This window comes from Notamacropus eugenii, chromosome 1, assembly GCF_028372415.1.
Source record: "Notamacropus eugenii isolate mMacEug1 chromosome 1, mMacEug1.pri_v2, whole genome shotgun sequence".
NCBI classification, from domain to species: domain Eukaryota; kingdom Metazoa; phylum Chordata; class Mammalia; order Diprotodontia; family Macropodidae; genus Notamacropus; species Notamacropus eugenii.
Genome location: NC_092872.1, coordinates 758,525,526 through 758,544,754, shown reverse-complemented (window position 1 = coordinate 758,544,754; position 19,229 = coordinate 758,525,526). Strand labels below are relative to the sequence as shown.

Here is a 19,229-nt window from a genome sequence, read left to right as displayed (position 1 = left end):
CCTTTCCAATCCTCTCCAGCGCTCCTTCCATCCAGACCTCTTATTCCCTACACCCGCTCAAAGGTCTCGGCAAAGTGGCCTGGGGCCACTCCATCATCTCCCGCCTCCACGCCTTTGCCCTCGTCCCGGCCCCCGCCCGCCCACGCCCCGCCCCCTGCTCCTCGAGTTCGTCCCCCTCCTTTGGCCGCCGGGGCTCCGCTTTTCTGCGCCTGCGCCGCCACGCCCACGCAGCGCGTACGTACACGCGCATGCTTTGTCGGGAGAGTGACGACGCGGAAGTCGCGCGCAGGGGCGGGGCTGGCGACGGCGGTTGCCAGGGTGACGGCGGCTCCTGAGTGAGCGGGCCCTGAAGACGTTGGTGCCCCGCGGCCCCCCCAGGCTCCGTGGGCCCCGAGCGCCATGTTCATCTACCTCAGCAAAAAGGTGGGGGCGCGGGGGGAAACTGAGGCAGCCGGGCCCTTGCGGGGGCTGCCGGCGCCTAGGGGGAGGGGCCGGGGGTCCCCGCTAAGCCCCCGCCCGCCCCTAAACCGCCCGCGGCTCGGCTCCGAAAAGGATCTGGGGGCCCGAGGGGACCCCAAACTCGGCGGGGGTGGGATTGGCCCGAGAGGGAAGGAGCAGGGTGTGGGGCCCCCCGCGGCCCGCGGCCCCCCGCCCATCCGGCCCTGGCCTGTCTGCTGGGCTCCCCGGCAGTTTGCCCTTCTCTGTGATTCAGTGCCCCGCGCCAGGCCCTCCATCCCTCCTGGCCTCCTCCCCCTTCACTGCCTGGCCCTCCCTCTGCTCACCATGCCCGTGCCTGCCCGGCCTGTCTCTGGCCCCTCTTTATACCGCAGCGCTCACTTAGCACGCAGTAGGAGCTTCACCCACGCCTGTAGGACTGGATTGTCCAGGGTGGTCCGTGATCCAAGGCGGCACACGGGACTGCCTGGCCCCTCTTTATACCGCAGCGCTCACTTAGCACGCAGTAGGAGCTTCACCCGCGTCTGTAGGACTGGATTGTCCAGGGTGGTCCATGACCCAGGGCGGCACACGGGACTGTCTGGCCCCTCTTTATACCGCAGCACTCACTTAGCACGCAGTAGGAGCTTCACCCGCGTCTGTAGGACTGGATTGTCCAGGGTGGTCCCTGACCCAGGGCGGCACACGGGACTGCCTGGCCCCTCTTTATACTGCAGCGCTCATGTAGCACGCAGTAGGAGCTTCACCCACGCCTGTAGGACTGGATTGTCCAGGGTGGTCCGTGATCCAAGGCGGCACACGGGACTACCTGGCCCCTCTTTATACCGCAGCGCTCACTTAGCACGCAGTAGGAGCTTCACCCACGCCTGTAGGACTGGATTGTCCAGGGTGGTCCGTGACCCAGGGCGGCACACGGGACTGTCTGGCCCCTCTTTATACCGCAGCGCTCACTTAGCACGCAGTAGGAGCTTCACCCACACCTGTAGGACTGGATTGTCTAGGGTGGTCCCTGACCCAGGGCGGCACACGGGACTGCCTGGCCCCTCTTTATACCGCAGCGCTCATGTAGCACGCAGTAGGAGCTTCACCCACGCCTGTAGGACTGGATTGTCCAGGGTGGTCCGTGACCCAGGGCGGCACACGGGACTGTCTGGCCCCTCTTTATACCGCAGCGCTCACTTAGCACGCAGTAGGAGCTTCACCCACACCTGTAGGACTGGATTGTCCAGGGTGGTCCCTGACCCAGGGCGGCACACGGGACTGTCTGGCCCCTCTTTATACTGCAGTGCTCATGTAGCACGCAGTAGGAGCTTCACCCACGCCTGTAGGACTGGATTGTCCAGGGTGGTCCCTGACCCAGGGTGGCACACGGGACTGTCTGGCCCCTCTTTATACCGCAGCGCTCACTTAGCACGCAGTAGGAGCTTCACCCACGCCTGTAGGACTGGATTGTCTAGGGTGGTCCCTGACCCAGGGCGGCACACGGGACTGTCTGGCCCCTCTTTATACCGCAGCGCTCACTTAGCACGCAGTAGGAGCTTCACCCGCGCCTGTAGGACTGGATTGTCTAGGGTGGTCCCTGACCCAGGGCGGCACACGGGACTGTCTGGCCCCTCTTTATACAGCAGCGCTCACTTAGCATGCAGTAGGAGCTTCACCCACGCCTGTAGGACTGGATTGTCCAGGGTGGTCCGTGACCCAGGGCGGCACATGGGACTGCCTGGCCCCTCTTTATACTGCAGCGCTCACTTAGCACGCAGTAGGAGCTTCACCCACGCCTGTAGGACTGGATTGTCCAGGGTGGTCCCTGACCCAGGGTGGCACACGGGACTGTCTGGCCCCTCTTTATACCGCAGCGCTCACTTAGCACGCAGTAGGAGCTTCACATACGTCTATAGGGCTGGATTGTCCAGGGTGGTCCGTGACTCAGCACCGGCACACGGCTGCAGGTGTCACGTTCCTTCCTGGGGATGTCAAGGTCCTCTTTCAGCATAGGGTACCTCATGCGTGCTCACTGACAGATGGATGTCCGAACTTCATCATTTCTTCAGCCATTCCCTGCTCCTTGGGTGCCCTCTCAATTTTCTGCTGCCCACAAAGAGCTGCTGCAAATACTTCTGTGCACATGGATCCTTTTCCTCTATTTGATGTCTTTGGGGGATGGACTTCCTAGTGATGATGCTGGATCCAAGGGACCCATGCACTTTAATACTAGCTCTTGGGGCGTGTTTCCAGCCTGCTTTCCACAATGGTCAGACCAGTTTGCTGCTCCTCCTCCAGCCTTTGTCACTCTTTGTTTTTGTCAGCTTCCATAATATGATGGTTGTCAGGTCAAACCTCAGCGTCATTTGAATTTGTATTTCTTTAATTATTGCCGATTTAGGAATTTTGTCCACATGGCTCTGGAGAGCTTGGACTTTTTCCTCTGAAGATTGCCTGTCCATTTCCTTTGGTTGTTGGTTGGTTGTTGTCCTTCCTCTTCAAAGAGGGCCAGAATGACATCACCATGATAAAGAGCGAATTTACTGTGTAGGGCTGTGGCTGATCAGTCCAGGATGAGCTCAGAATGCTCTACCACAGGGTGGGCACAGACAGTCCGTGTGAATATTTGGGGTGGATACTCCAAATTTGCACATCCTAAGTTTACTTTGTGCTGTCTCAATTCTATTTTGCTCAAAGAGCACAGCACCCTTTCTGATGTGAGCGGTCCTGTGCTGGTGTCTGCCATGTTGCATAGTCAAATCCAAAGTCCTTCAGGGAGGCCTTGAGAGTGTTCTTGTATCCCCTCTTCTGACCACCATGTGATCACCTTCCCCATGCAAGTTCTCTATAAAATAGCCTTTTTGGCAAGCGTACATTTTGCATTTGAACAACGTGGCCAGCCGATCACACTCTGAGGTATGGTTTGAATGCTCCGCAGTTCAGCTTGAGCAAGGACCTCAGTGTCTGGTACCTCATTCTGCCAGGCGATCCTCAGAATCTTTCTCAGACAGTTCAAATGGAAACGATTCAGTTTCCTGGCATGGTGCTGGTCGACTGTCCATGTTTCACAGGCATATAACGATGAGGTCAGCACAAGGGCTCTGTAGACCTTCAGTTTGGTAGTCAGTCTAATACCTCTTCTCTCCTACACTTTCTTTTGGAGCCTCCCAAACATTGAGCTAGCTCTGGCAATGCATGCATCAACCACATTGTCAATGTGTACATCCCTGGAAAGTACACTACCAAGGTAAGTGAACTTCTCCACAGCATTCTAAACTTCTCCATTTGTTGTAACTGATGTTTCCATGTATGGATGGTGTGATGGTGACTGACGGAGCACCTCTGTTTTCTTGGTATTAATTATTAGGCCAGAATTAGCACAGGCAGCAGAGAACTGATCCATACTTTGTTGCATCTCAGCTTCAGAGGCTGCATTGAGCTCACAATCCAAACAGCAAATCATGCACCAGCACTCCTTCTACATTGGTCTTGGCTTGTAGCCTTTTCAAATTGAATAACTTACCATCAGTACAGTAGCTGACCTTGATGCCTTGTTCATCCTCATTGGAAACATTTGTCAACATGGCTGAAAACATCATGCTTTTGAAAAGCATGGGAACAAGCATACAGCCCTGCTTCACTTCATTGGTGACCGGGAAGGCACGAGAGCATTGTCCACTATCCAGAACCTGGGCAAACATGCCATCGTGAAATTGATGTACAATGCTGATGAACTTCTCCAGGCAACCAAATTTTGACATAATATTCCATAAGCCCTCATGACTAACAGTGTCAAAGGCCTTGGTCAGATCCACAAACATTGCGTACAGACCTCAGTTCTGCTCCTGGCATTTTTCCTGGAGTTGTTGGGCAGCAAACACCATATTGACTGTTCCTCAGCCCTTTCTGCAGCCACACTGACTCTCAGGTATGTGACCATCTTCCAGGTGAAGGATCAGTCTATTAAGAAGAACTCTAGCAAGAATTTTGGGAGCAATGACTAAGAGAGAGATCCCCCTGTGATTGTTGCAGGACAATCTATACCTTTTACCCTTATAGAGATGGACAATGGAGGCGTCCTTGAACTCCTGGGGGATAACCTCCTCTTGCCATATAACCTGAAAAATTTCAGTCACCTTTTGTATGAGCAATGGTCCCCCTGCCTTGTAAATCTCAGCTGGAATAGAATCAGTGCCAGGTATTTGGCCACATGAAAGGAGCCTAATGGCCCTCAAAACCTCTTCTTCAGGTGGAAGTTCAGCTAAGGAGGGATTGACTTCAGCCTGAGGTAAAAGGTCAATGGCCATAACAATGATTGATGATGGTCTGTTGAGAACACTATGGAAGTGTTCAGCCTATCTCTCTAGGACCATGTCCTTATCACTTATCAATGTGGCTCTATCAGCACTGAGTAGTAGTGATGCACCATAGGTTTTGGGTCCATAAATATCTTTCAGGGAATCATAAAAGCGCTTTGGATTGTTACTGTCAGCATAAAACTAATTTCATCTGCCTTCTTACTGAGCCAGGAATCCTGCATCTTTCTAAGCTTTGTACTCTGCTTTTGATGAAATTAAATGCTGTCTTCTCAGAGGTGGATGAACTATCCTGCTGGTAAATCCGGTGGAGTTCTCATTTTTCATTTATCAGCTTCTGAATTTTCCCATCATTTTCATCACCAGTCTTGGTGTTTGTGAGTGTTCTGACCCAGATGAGCAAATGCAGTGCTGTACACCAAATCTCTGAGAGCTGCCCACTCCTTTTCTGCTCCACTGTTGCCAACTGTATGTTGGCTCAACTTTCCCTCCACGTCAGCCACAAACTGTTCATGTTCAGAGAAGACTCTAATTTGTTGACATTAATTCTTCTGGTAGTCATTTTGCCTTGGGAGCGGTGCTCTTGATGAATGGGAATATTTAGCTTGGAAGGATAAGTCTATGGTCAGTCCAGCACTCTGCACCACACATTGCCTTTGTCATTCTCACATCTGGTCTGTCTCTTCTCCTTACAATCGCATAATCTATTAGATGCCCGTGTTTGCTATGAGGGTGCATCCATGAAGTTTTATTGCATTTAGGTAAATGGAAAACAGTGTTGGTGATGAGAAGGTCATGTGATGCACAAGTCTTCAGCAGCAAATGACCATTGCTGTTGTTGTTTCCAACTCCATTCCTCCGTAGGACTCTGTGCCAAGTCTGGTAGTCTGAGCCTACTCTAGCATTAAAGTCTCCCAGAATGATAAGCTTGTCCTCTTTTGGCACATTAATGATGAGGGTTTCTAGGTCTTCGTAAAATGTTTCTGTGACCACATCAGGGTTTGTGGTGGGAGCATAGGCAATGATGATTGTGGCATGGCATTTTCCTAGTGGCAGTCACATTGTCATGAGCCTGTCACTCATTTCTTTTGGCAGGCATACCAGCTTGTTGACTAGATTAGTTTTGATTGCAAAACCCACACTAGCTTCACTGGGCTCCCCTTCACTGCACCCACTCCAGAAAAAATGTGTATTGAGCTCCGATTTCAATAAGGTGGCCTTCATTTGCCAGCCTTGTGTCACTCAGGGCTGCTATTTGTATGTTATACCTGTTGAGTTCTCTTGCAACAAGAGCAGTTTGTCTTTCAGGTCTACTGGATTTTGTGTTGTCTATTAGTGTGCCGATGGTAAGTGGAATCTTCTTTGCAAGTGTTTTTGTACATTTTATACATTTTTTTGTGTTTCAACCACAGAGTGGGATTCCCTGCCTGCCACAGTAATCAGGCCAGGGTTAGGTAAGCAGATAATTTTTAGGGCACCTTTCCTAGCCCCCTTCCTCACACCAGGAGGTGAGCAGTGCGATCTTTAAAAGGCTGCTCAGGGGACTGCAGAGTCTCCCTGCTGCTTCCAGTGAGAAACGACCCTGTGGCCTGGGCCGCCTGTGTTCAGGGTCGTGACTATGGCTCCCAGTGTATCCGCACCTGCTGCTTTATCACTTGCCTGTCGCCACAGGACTTTGAGGTATAATAGTAAAATGGTGTGGGTGATGCCTTTTGATTTGTGTGTAAAAATCATTTCCTTAACCATTTATCAATTGGGGAATGACTCATTATTTTATCCATTTGAATCATTTCCCTCTGTGTCTTGGAAGTGATCCAAGAATCCTTTTTCAGAATCCTCCAGTAAAAACTTTCTCCCTATTTAGTTTCTAATTTTAGCTGCATTAATTTTGTTTGTGAAAAAACAAATTTTATGTAAACAAAATGAATCCACTTTACCTTCTGTGTTCCTCTTTGCTCACAAGCTCTTCTGTTGCTCTGATGGGTGATTTCTTCCTTGCTCCTCTGATTTGTCATGATGTCATCAGCTTTATGTCTGTGCTGCTTTCGGGAGGTTTTGAGGCAGGTTAGCTTGTGCCTTATTTCTGCTGGACCACTTCCCAGTTTTCCCAAAAGTTTTCATTATATAGTGAGTCCTTGCCCCAATAGTTGGGGTCTTTGGCTTTATCAAACACCTGCTGGTTGGCTCCTTTGCTTTCATGTGTAATGTACCCACCATGTTCCGCTGATAGAGTCTCCTAGCGTGAGCTGTGGCTACATCGTGTGGCTGATCGCTGCTGCTGACATCTGGGAGTAGCCCTTCTTCCTTCCCTCAGTTTTTCATGATTTCCACAGAGGGGTTGTCCTGTCCAAATGAGATAATGGGTATAAAGCACTTGGCAGACCTTAAAGTCCAGTATAAAGGCCAGTGGTAGTGGTAGTGGTTGTGGTAGTGGTGGCTGGCCTCCAGTAGAGTGACGATGTCCTTCCTAGAGCCTTCTGTGTTTCGAAAGCAGGATGGAGGAGAGCTGGTAAATGTTGAACAAAAAGATGCCCAGATTTAAGTTTAATTTGATTATTGATGGTTTCTTGAGTCTAGACAACACAACGAGCCTCGGCTTAGTGATGTCTAGTATCTAAAATGGGAGCGCTCGCACTGGAGATGGAACCGTTCTTTCTAGGATGCTGGTTGGAGTTCTTCCCAGCAAACTCCTGATCGTGGACGTTCCAGATGAATTTTGTTATTTTTTTTCCCCTGGCCCTATAAAGTAATCCCTTAGTAGTCTGGTTGGTGAAGCACTGAATAAGTAAATTAACTTAGGGTTTTATTTTGAATTGGCCTAGCCATGAACAGTGGATAGTTCTCCAGTTATTTAGGGATTTTATTTGTGGGGTGTTTTATAGTGTTTTTTATAGTTCTTACCTGCCAAGGCAGGTAAGATTATCAGTTACTTTACATTTCCTGTAGGTATTTTTAGTGAATTTCTCTTTTTATCTCTTCCTACTGTTTTTTGGGGGATAATATGTAAAATATATGATAATATACAGTACATCTTATCGTATATATTATTGTGGTAAGATATAAAATGGCACTTATACTTTATGTGCCATTTTTTAATGTCCTACAATTTTGTTGTTCCCATTACTTGCATAGGTGACTCTCTGGCGTTTTGTAAGTAAGTCGTCACATCATCTGAAAAAAGTAATAACTGTTCCTCTTTGTCTATACTTATTCCTTTAGTTTCTTTTTCTTGTTTTGTGGCTATAGCTAACACATATTTAGTGTTGTGTTAAATAGAAGTGGTGGTAATGGGCATCCTTGCTTTTATCCATCTTCTTATTGGAAATCTCTTTTGTTTATCCCCATTACAAGTAATATTGGTTATTAATCTTAGATAGATACTGCTTATTATATTAAGAAAAAATCTGTTTATTTCTGTGCTTTCTAGAGTTTTTAATAGGATGTGTGTTGTATTTTTTCCGAAAGATTTTTTCTGCATCTGTTGATAAAACCATATGACTTTTGTTTTTGTTATTAATGGGTCAACTATGTTTATAGTTTCCCTAATTTTCAATCATCCCTTCGTTCTGTGCACAGATCTAATGTGGTTATAGTAGAGGATCTTTGCGATATATTGTGGTGGTTGTCTCCTTGTTAAGGTTTTATTTAAAATGTTTGAATTAATATTCGTTAGGGATACTGGACTGTAATCTTCTTTCCCTGTTTTGACTCTCCCTGATTTTGATAACATAGAAAGGACTTGATAGGACCTTCTTCTTTTTCCTTAAAAAAGATCTTTTATATAGTTTATATAATTCAGATATTACTTATTCTTTAAATGTTTGGTAAAATTTGCTTGTGAGTCCCTCTGGTCCTAGGATTTTTTCCTTTGGGAATTCACTTACAGCTTATTCAGATTTCTTTTTCTAAGATTGGGTTATTTAAGGCCTCTGTTTTCTTGTTCTGTTAGCCTGGGTGTTGTATATTTTTGTGAATAATATATATTCTTAATTTTTGTAAATATTCTATGTACGTGTGTATTTTTTTGGTAAATGGCTACAGGCTAAGAGTAAAGTGGAAGGAGAATTGGTGTGTGACTTCTTGTTCACAGATGACTGTGTACTCACTGCAGCCTCTGGGGCCAAGATGCGACAGAGTGTGGACTGATTCTCTGCCCTTGGTGCTAATTTTGGCCTGACAGTTAGCACCAAGAGAACAGAAGTTCTCCGCCAGCCAGCACCATGCCATCCGTATGTGGAACCACCAGTTTTAGCAGACGGAGAGATTTTGAATGCTAGAGATAAATTCACTTACTTGGTGATATACTTTCCAGGGATGTCAGCCTAGATGGTGAGGTTGATGCATGCATTATCAGAGCTAACTCCTCGTTTGGAAGTAGGCCTGTGAAAAATCTGGGCAGTCTGTCGGCACCATGCCAGGAAACAGAATTGCTTCCATTTGCATTGTCTCAGGAAGATTCTGAGGATCTTCTAGCAAGATAAAATACTGGTTCTTTCTCCAAGGATTGTTTTTGAGGAACTTTCACTAAGGTCCTTTCTTAAGCTGAACTGCCAAACGCTCCAACTCTACTGCAGAGAACACAGCTCTGATGGGCTGACCACATTGTTTGAATGCCAAATGTATACTTGTTGAAAAGACAGTTTTACGGAGAGCTCACCCAGGGCAAGCGTTCACATGGTGGTCAGAAAAAGTGATACAAGGACACTTTCACAGTCTCTCTTAAGAACTTTGGAATCAATTGTGAGACATGGGAGACACTGGCGCAGTCCAGCATGGTGTGCCCGCATCAAAGAAAGTGCTGTGCTCTATGAACAGCAGAATTGCAGTAGCTCAAAAGAAAAGTGAGACACACAAATTTTGAACCATCTCCACTCCAAATTCTCATATGCACTATTTGTGCCCAACTTGTGGTAGAGCTTTCAGAGCTCATGTTGGTCTGATCAGCCGCAGTAAGACACACTGTACCTTGACCTTCAACAGAGTGGTGTCATTTTAGTAATCTTTGAGCATGAATCAAGTACTTTTGTATCTCGTAGAGAGCCAGTTTTCTGGGAATATAATTTTAAAGATTTAAAAAAAAATTAATTTCAGTCCCAAATTCTCTGCCTTCCTTTACCCCTCCTCCACCTATTGAGAAGGTAAGAACTATAATAGCCATTATACATATGAAGTTATCCAAAACATATTTCCCCAGTAACTATGTTCTAAAAAAAAGCCAGAAAATAAAGGATGTTAATTTTTCCCCAAAATCTTTCTTCTATAGCTCTTATTTTTTTTGCTTTTTTAAAATTGATCGCATTTGATTTTTAAAATAATTTTTAGCTCTTTTTAAAACTCTTTGTCTCTTCCAGGAATTCTAGTTGAAAATGTACTTAAGCTGTGTTTTCCTTTGGTGGCTTGCTTGCAGATGTGTTAGAGTCCTTAATTCCAGGTTTGTTTGTTGAGCCTTCCTGTCACCATGACAGCTCTTTGCTGTGATATGAGTTTTTGGTTTGTTGCTTCTCCATTTTATTTCCCGACTGCACTTTGTTTTAGGGCCATGCTCTCTACACAGCTGGAAAGAATACCTGGGCAGAGTTGGTGTCCTTTTTGGTCTTTCTGCTGCTTTCTTGGGGTACTGAGTCTTATATTTTTGAGGATCTCAGTGGGAACCTGCCGTGCTTGCATTGCTCCCAAAGTGGTCTGATGCAGGGCAAAGTCTGATTGCTGCCTCACCTGGGTTTGGGTCTGTGTAACACACCTGTGTGCTTGCCCTGGTTGGAGTTCTAGGAGAATGTTGCTGGTCTCAGCCACTTTCAGCCATATGAAAAGCTCTGCAGGTTCCCCTTTGTGTTGGGATTCTTGGCCTGGTTATTGGCTTGTCAGCTTCAGACAGGACTAGATACAGAAATGAAAATCCTATTTTCCTCTTGAGAGCTACCCAGGGGCTGCTTCCTTCCGAACTTGCTAAGTCCATGACCACCCCTCAGCCTGGAATGCCACCCCTGAACACAGGTACTTTCCTTAGTCCACCTTGGAACTGGGTGTGAACAGCAGCTGCTGGTTGGCAGCTCTGTACCAGGCCAGGGTCCCCTTGTATGGGTCTGGGACCTCTTGAATGGCGTCAGTCCCCCTTCTGGTCCTGAGCTCTTTAGAATGCTCCTTGTGGTGCTCCCTTGTCCAGATCCCATCCTTAGTATTCCCACACCCTTTGTGCTCTCACCCGATGCTAGCTTGGGATGGAAATAGGACTTATTGTGGGGTTTTTTCCCTTGGATTTCTCAATTAGGACTTGGTCTGAGGCATTTTCTGGATCTTTGTGGAGGAGTTGTATTAGGGAGCCTGGTTGTACGTATTCCTGATCCTCTGCCATCTTGCCTCCGCCTCTCAGTTCTGTGATGTCTAAGGTGTCTTTCTGCTTTGATATTCAGCGATGCCCTGTGCTAAATAAGATAAACTATGAATTGTTTTTAGTGATGAGATCTATTAGGAACAATATTTTATGAGAAAGAATTAGAAAATAGCAATCGAACATCAGTTTGGAGGACCGTTGTGTGATCATGACCTTTCTTTAGTGACAGGCATCCCAGTCTGTTCCAAAGCCTCTGCTCTTAGATGTGGAGATCTTTGTGGGTTGGTCCTTGCATGGCCTTACACTGATGATTTTACCCAGCATTCTAAGTTAGGAGCAGAGAAGGAAAGGAAATTATACAGAAAAGGAAAACAGATCACTGTTGCAATCGGTGATGTTAGGTACAGCAGCTCTCGAAGAGGAGACAGATACTGCAGCTCACAAGATTTCAGTAGTAACAGTTTTGTGAGAATAAATTCTAACTTAATGTGCATATAAATCGTGAGTTACATGTGACATCTATGTGTACACACATACATACACACATGTGGTGTATGACAGAATCTCACATAGACTATTGAGTTTTATCAACTAGTAGCTTATAAATGTAGAATCCTGATCAGCTTTAGCTATTTTTTAGATAATTATGTATTAGTAATTTCATTTCTAAATTTGAGTCCCAAACATCTTGCTTCCACACTTGAGTCTAGCATTTGATACGGATACGTCTCTCTTCCTTTTTAGCTGACTGCTCATCAGTCATTGCCTTTCCTCCAGCAGTGTTTGGGGACCTGGGGTCCTGCAGACTCTGCCCACCCTAGAGCCAACCATTCACATTCCTCCATATCCACCATATTTTTCTGGGAAGACTTAGCCCTTCATTTACCACTCCTTGGAATATTTTTTCTGAAAAATGGTCCCCAATTTACCATACTCTTCTCTCTGTGGCTTTCAGATCGCCATCCCCAATAACGTTAAATTGAAATGTATTTCCTGGAACAAGGATCAAGGATTCATAGCTTGTGGTGGAGAAGATGGTCTTCTGAAAGTTTTGAAATTAGAGACACAAACAGGTAAATTATATTTTGGTCCAAGAATTGTTTTTGACATGAGATGTGTTCGTAGCCTTTGTCCATTACACCTTTGCCTTTGCTTTTCCTTTTGGAAAATGTTCTTGACATCGCCTTTGTCTCCCTCTACCTCTCCTTTCTCCCCAACCCAGTGAGCCAGGCCTTGTAACAAAACAGAAAAAATGAAATAGGACTTCAGCAACACAACCAAGTGAATCCAACAATATATAAGCATTTATTCTCAAAGGAAAAAAGGGAGACTTTTCAAAAGTACTTAATGTGTGTGTTAAGTCAGAGAATGTAAAAGTGGGGAGAGATGTTAACTGTCAAGGCAGGCTGTTTCCTACGGTTGCTCTGCTGCTTCTCTGACAGGCAGCCGTGAGTCAGCCTCTCACTGAAGACCCCCATCCCCCCAGTGACAGAGACTGCTCTTCTTGGGGCCGCCCAGCCACTTTGGAAGACTTTCCCAATATCGAGCCAACATCAACCGCTTTGTGGCTCCTGGTTCTCCCCTCTGGGGTCAGGCGGAAGAGTCGAATCCTTCCTTCCCATTGGTGGTCCTGGCGATGCTTGACTCCTGTAGCTGGATCAGTCTGAGTGCTCCTGCCTCTACTGAGGTAGGGCACTTTGTCCGAAGACAGGTGAACAGTGGGCCTCTGCATTGGCTGGGCTGGTCTGTCACTAGATCTGTATCTGGTGACTTTCCACCGGGGAACTGCTGGAGTACATGCCCAGGTACACTAGTTGTTCCCGAAGTCTCAGAAGTTTAGATGCTGTAAACTGACAAAAACATTGTTTAAAAATTTAATGATTTAAATTTATTTATGCTTATTTAGCTTTGTAGTTATGAATAATCAGTTTAAAATTTTTATAAAATAGAAAAATTGACTACAGCCATGTTTAGCATAAGATAGTAATTATGTTGAATTTTTCTAAGAAACATTAGTATTTTAGAATTGAAATAATTCCCCTGTTTTTCATAAGTTTGTAGCATTTATATTTTTGAGTTATTAAAGCTTAAAATTGCACTCAGGCTTTTGGGTTGCTCTGTTATATATGAGGCCTTGAAAGCTCCATGAGACCTGGCTCATGCCGTTTCTTCAGCTGTCTTTTCAGCTGGATTTTCCAGGACTCCCCTCCGCCCCCAGTACAGTGGTGTGTCCTGGACATACAGAGTACTCTGTGTCCAGAGTCAGCTGTGGAGGTGTCTCTATGCATTCTGTGCTCTCCCTCGACACCTTCCTTTCTCGGAATCTTCAGGTTCCTCCAGGGTGCAGACATGGTTGGTGTTACTTCGCCATGTATGAGTTGTCTGCCGGGGAGAGGGCTAGGACTTTGTATTTAGTCCAGTGCCTGGAACATAGTAGGTGTTTGGTAAATCTTGGTTTTGGGAATGGAAAGAGCCACGTGATGGGTTTTTTCAGGAAAAGAAAAAACATTTAAAGCTATTTTCCCTTCCTCTGAAATGTCTTTTGTGGTGAATCCGATGGAGTTTATATAATTCCTCGAATGTCTGTTCATTTTCCTTAGATGATGCCAAACTCAGGGGTCTGGCAGCTCCCAGCAATCTTTCCATGAACCAGACTTTGGAAGGCCACAGTGGTGAGTCATGGTGTGTCACTCATGGGGCATCTGCCCCAGCGAAAGGAGGGTGCACTTGGGCAATGAGGCACTTGTCCTTTGGGGGAGGGAATGGTGATCATAACTAATGACGTAGATTCGGTCAAGCCATGTTTTTATCAGGATAGCAGGATCAGGTAAAAGATGTCTTCTTTTCACTTTGTAAAAAAAGCATTTATCCAAATGGGCAGCAAGACTGAAATTAGAGAAGGTGTATGTGGGAGAATATATAGACCAGACAGTGCAGAATGAAGGTGCTCTCCCATTAAGAGAGAGGGAAGTTACCTTAGCCTTAAGAGGGCCCTAGATCTCTCCCAAGGGCAAGGTCTCTCGTGTAGCAGCAAGCTAGGGACAGGGACAGGATGGAGACCAACAGCTCTCCTCATGTCTTCCCAGAGTCTTTTCTTTTGGCCTCCTGATTTGGGGTTGGCCTAGTCCATTTTCTCTCTCTAAGCTGGAAGCCAGAAGGGCCTGCCCAGCCCAAAGCGCTTGAAAGAAAACTCAGAGAAGGCTCTGGGGCCTTGGCATGACCTCAAAGACTGGACAGACTCCTCTCTTGCCTGCCCTGCCCCTGCCACCGGGCTGGGCCTTCATCGCCACCAGTAAGGAGACAGCCCCCTTCCCGGGACAGTTAGATTAGAACGCCATGCAGGGAGCAGCCCAGCCATGTGCACCAGCTCCAGCTGTTTCTAAGGAACACTTGGCAGCGTCTCTGGTCCAGTGTGGGTGTGCCTGGGAAACAGATCCCCAGATACTGTATTTGGTTTTTAGTTGTTTTGAAAAGGACTCCCCCTCCTATTGTGGACCTCGGGTTTTGTTGTCACTGAGTGCCCAAACACTGTCACTTCTTGATATTTATTTTGTATCCTTAATGTCGCCTACATTTGCACCTTTTACTTCTTTTCTTCTCTTGTTGCTATGACCAGCATTTCTAGAATGATGCCCAAAATGTCACAATTTTCTTTTTAAAAAATATTTTCCCCCCAATTATATGTAAAAACAATTTTTAACGTTCTTTTTTTCTTGTAAGTTTTATGTTCCAAACTCCTTTCCCCCTCCTTCAGAGGGTAAGTGATCTGATGTGCGTTCTACATGTGCAGTCATGGAAAACATACCTCCATCTTAGTCATTGTGTTCACGTAACAAAAAGAGAAAAATGGTCTGCTGTGGTCTCCACAGAGAAGGCATTTGGTTCTTTCTCTGGAGGTGGATGGTCCGCTTCACCAGGAGTCCTCCAGGACTGTCTGGAGTCATTGCATTACCGAGAGTAGCGAAGTTCCACACAGCTCTGCAGGGAACAACACACCTGTTACTGTGTACGTTTTGCTCACTTCACTTCAGTCCTTCCAGGTCGTCATTTCTTGTAGCATTCCATGACTGACACGGCCGGTTCAGCCGTCCCCAATTGACGGGCATCCCCTCAGTTTCCGATTCTTAGCCAAGTATGTTTTCTAAGAATGAGCTCTCTTGCCTTTATTAAAACTGCTTCAGTAAAGCTGTAATGGTTAATTTCCCAAGAATGACAAAGTTAGCTTGGCAGATAAAGCCTGGACTTCCCCATTTTGTAAGCCTTAATATACTCCCTGCATATTCAGGATATTTGCTGGAAACTTAGGGAAACAAGACACTGAGACAACTGGGTCCCGGGTCATTCCAATGAGAAACTCTGTGAATATCATAGAATTGAAAGGTGGCAGATGTAGTAGAAGACACTGAAAAGAGGATGCCTCTTACCATCCCCACAGACAAACCTCATGGAGATTCCCCTGAGAAAGGAGAGGACCGACCCTCTGCCTCAAACACCTGAAGCATTCTGTGATACCTGTTGGGTCCTAGCTCTGGGCTCACCCTCCCAACCCACATTTGAATCGACAGTTCATGGATACTTCCCTGGGCTCTAGGGGTAACCCTGAGGGGTTTGGTGGGTAGTTGGAAAGTATGAGCCCTATCCAGGGCATTGGCCCTCATATCACTTACCGGTTAAAATCAACCCAATATCACCCGACCAATTAACACCAATTAGCTTTTACAAAGATGTTGACTGTGCAGGTACTGCAAGGACGCAAGCATAGCCAGGTGCATGCTTTTCCTGACTGCATCAATCCCCAGGGAGGGCGGACTCCAACTCCCAAGTAGGGCCAAACTGGCACAAAACATTTCCCTAACGAATTCACATCTCCAGAAGGTGGAGAATCTGCTTTACCCACAGGTGGCAGAGCTGGCGGTTGGGCTGTACCCTTGCTTGTGGAATGAAGCGTCTGGGCCACTGCTCTTGGGCAGCAGATTGTTTGTTAGGGCTGGCTCCTCACCACGTTTGGCTGGAGGGGAGGCTCTCCCTTTTGAAGTTCCCACAGTGTAACCTGGTCTTTTCTTTCTCTGATATTCAATCCCAGATCCTGACCACTAGAAGTATTTTTCTGCCCTTACTGAGCCATCCTTGAAGCTCTCCTTAGCCATGACTCAGTTTATCCCAGGTCCTCTCTTGGACCTGCCTGTCCTCAGTGTGCACCAGTGTGTACACTGGGACAGCTCTGCTAGCTGCCACCACGGATCTTCTTCCTCTCTTCTCAGAGGGATTCTCTCTCTGAGCCTTGCCTGGAATGGTTCTCCTTGATACTGGCAAACCCTCAAATTCAGGCACAGCTTTTGTAAGGATAGGGAAACCCCGTGGGGTGGGAGGGAGGGAGCTAGTCTGGTGAGTGTCTCTGCCTCTGCTTGTTTCTACCTAGATGTCTGTGTGTGGTTCTCCCCTTCTCCCCCTTAGACTGGGAGCTCCTTGAGGGCAGGAGGGTCTTTGGCCTTTTCTGTATCACCAGCACTTAGCCCGGTGCCTGGCACCTGGTAGGCTCCTAGTAAGTGATTGTTGACTAACTGGCCACAAACAGTGGGAGATTAAAGAGGGAGGAGAAAGAGGAGCTGGGAGGAGGTCAGATCAGGGAGCTGGGTGTGGCTAGGCCAGAGCAGAGGCTGACATTGAGAGGCTTTGAAAGAAGGAACTAGGGAGAGTCTGTCCAGAATCAGCAGGTCTTCATCAGGTGCCTTTTCTATATTATGAAGACAACTTGGAAGGCCTTGACTGGTCAGTGACAGCCATGATTCCAGAGAGTTCTTGATGGAGCCCACAGCGTGCATCCTGACATAGAGGGATGGATCAGGAGGCTAACTGAGGCTTGGTTTGTATTGGAAGTTTATTTTGCTTGATTATACAAATTTATTAACAGAGTTCTGTTTTCTTTTTTTCTTTTTTCCCCCAGCATGTCTAGCAGGGTATGGAGTGTGTGTGTGTGTGTGTGTGTGTGTGTGACAGAAAGAGACAGACACAGAGACAGAGAGAAAAAGAGAAGAAAGTAGATTTTTGATTTAAAAAATAAATTAAAAAATTCAGTGGTAGAATGCCTTTTAAGAATACTTGTCTCCTTTGTCTGTATCTTGTCTTTCCTCATTTTTGTATGTTTTTTCCCTCATTGGCATGTAAGCTTGGTGCAGGCAGGGGTTTTTTGGGGGGATTTTACCTTGGCTTGTATCCCTAATACTTGGTACATAGTATACACTTAATAAATGCTTAATAGATTAATTTAGAAAATCATTTCATTTGGCAAAATACAAAGGATTTCCTATCTTACACGGGATTTCCCTTGAATATTTTAAGAGCCTCTTTGATATATCTGTACATAAACTGTGGGTCACAGTCCTCTTATTGATATCAAGTTACACCTAAAACACGAGGCACGTGCTTAACTAAAGAGATTGCTACTATCCTGGAGAATGTCCTGCTGAGTCCATGGGGAATGGGACCAGTGCTCCAATGCTTCCAACTGGTTCTCATTCTAGAGTCCTTCAGGGCCCCCTATATGTGCCACAACCAGCCACCAGAAAACAAAGCGGAGATGGTAGCAGAGTGCTTCTCTTCTGTACCACAGTGTCCACTGGGGTGGGCATTGGTCCTGATGTCTTGGATGGACGGTGAGCTGGGCTCAGATCTGACGAGGCCAGATTGCATTCAGGACATTTTTCTTCTTTCAATGCCATCTTCCTAATACCAGTGTTCTCTCCATGATGCCATGTGGCTGTGAATCATGCCACACCATAATCCTTGCAGAACCCAAATTGTGCTTGACTCAGGGCCAAGGAGAGGTGTGTAACCAGGAGTGGGCTCAACAGAACCTGAGGGCCACCCCAGTGCCCATGAAAGAGAGCAGGGAATGGAAATCACTGGTACGCTGAGTATTGAAGTGGAGGATTGATGGGAGAGCCCAGAGGAGTGAACGTAACTCAAGAGAAGGCGGGCTGGGGCACTGAGACACCTTCTCAGGCGGTGTGGCCCCTTGAGGATCACCCTGGAGATCTCGGGTCCATCTGTATTAGTTTGGAGGTTAGGCGTTCCCTGGCACGAGGGAAGAAATTTGAGAGATTCTTGGCCAGCTGGGGCTCCACCCCCTCTGAAACCAGCTTTTTACAGAAATGCCTCTTTCTGTCATCAGCCCGATGACCATGCTTGTTAGCCCCTGCAGCATTCAGAGGAGATGGAGGTGGGCAGCAGTAAGTACGAGGGGATTTGTGTGTGATGCCATGCTCAGGAGAGGAGCGGGAGTGTATCTGGTCCTTAATTGCCCCCCAGTTGCTTTTCAGAGGTGTGGGCAGTATTTATGTAGAGTTAATTGTAGTTTATAAACTGTATTTTCTAGGGTCTGTTCAAGTTGTGACGTGGAACGAGCAGTACCAGAAGTTAACAACCAGTGACCAGAATGGGCTGATCATTGTGTGGATGTTGTACAAAGGTGCGTTGGGTGGAGACATCTGCTTGGCCTCCTCTCCTCTCCTCTATGATGGGTTCCCGCCTTGGCCTTGGAGAATGACTAGATTGTGGGAGTCACTGGCAGTTGCCAGTGTTTTTAAGAGAACAAGCAGGGGGCTATTTGAACCCGAGATCTGTGAGGTGAGGGGCTGGCCCAGGGAGTGAGAGAGCAGCTTAGGTTAAGGCAGTGTCTGAGGTTTACTTCTGTTGCTCCCTCTTGAACGCTGCCTGACCTGGAACATACCTGGAATTCCCACTGGTGTCCTTAGAGACACGTGCTTTCGATCCCCTGGAGGTCTGGCTGAGAAGGTGGCTGCAGTGAAGTTCCTACTTCTTTAAGACAATGTTAAGGATACTTGAATCCCTTAAGATCTTTCCCTGAAGGTCACATTGGACAAGTTGTAGATATAGAATAAAGACAGGTCTCATTTTCTGTACATGGAAAGGGATTTTTATGTAATGTAGATTTGCCCCCAGGTGTGGGAAAGGGAGGGGGAGAGGCAGGAAGAAAGCTGTGTGCTGTGGAGGCCTAACCAGAACTGAGAGGAAGAACTCTGCGGGGCAGACGTGGGGGCTGGACGTGGATGCAGACAGGGGATGATGGGACACAGACAGGGTGGTAACTGAGTTCAGACAGATGGAACAAAGGCAAGGGCGGA

The 19,229-nt window shown here is 46.8% G+C and overlaps 1 protein-coding gene across 1 annotated transcript in view; it reads left to right on the top strand.

Annotated features, from left to right (window-relative positions):
• Window positions 1–248: 248 nt before the first annotated feature.
• The window catches only part of WDR35 (WD repeat domain 35), a 73,463-nt gene continuing 54,482 nt past the window's right edge, over window positions 249–19,229 (top strand). Inside the window, exons 1-4 of the mRNA XM_072634563.1 lie at window positions 249–423; window positions 12,041–12,158; window positions 13,686–13,757; window positions 18,461–18,553. Of these exons, the coding sequence (XP_072490664.1) occupies window positions 400–423; window positions 12,041–12,158; window positions 13,686–13,757; window positions 18,461–18,553 (307 nt within the window). The 5' untranslated portion in view covers window positions 249–399. The remainder of the gene's footprint in view (window positions 424–12,040; window positions 12,159–13,685; window positions 13,758–18,460; window positions 18,554–19,229) is intronic.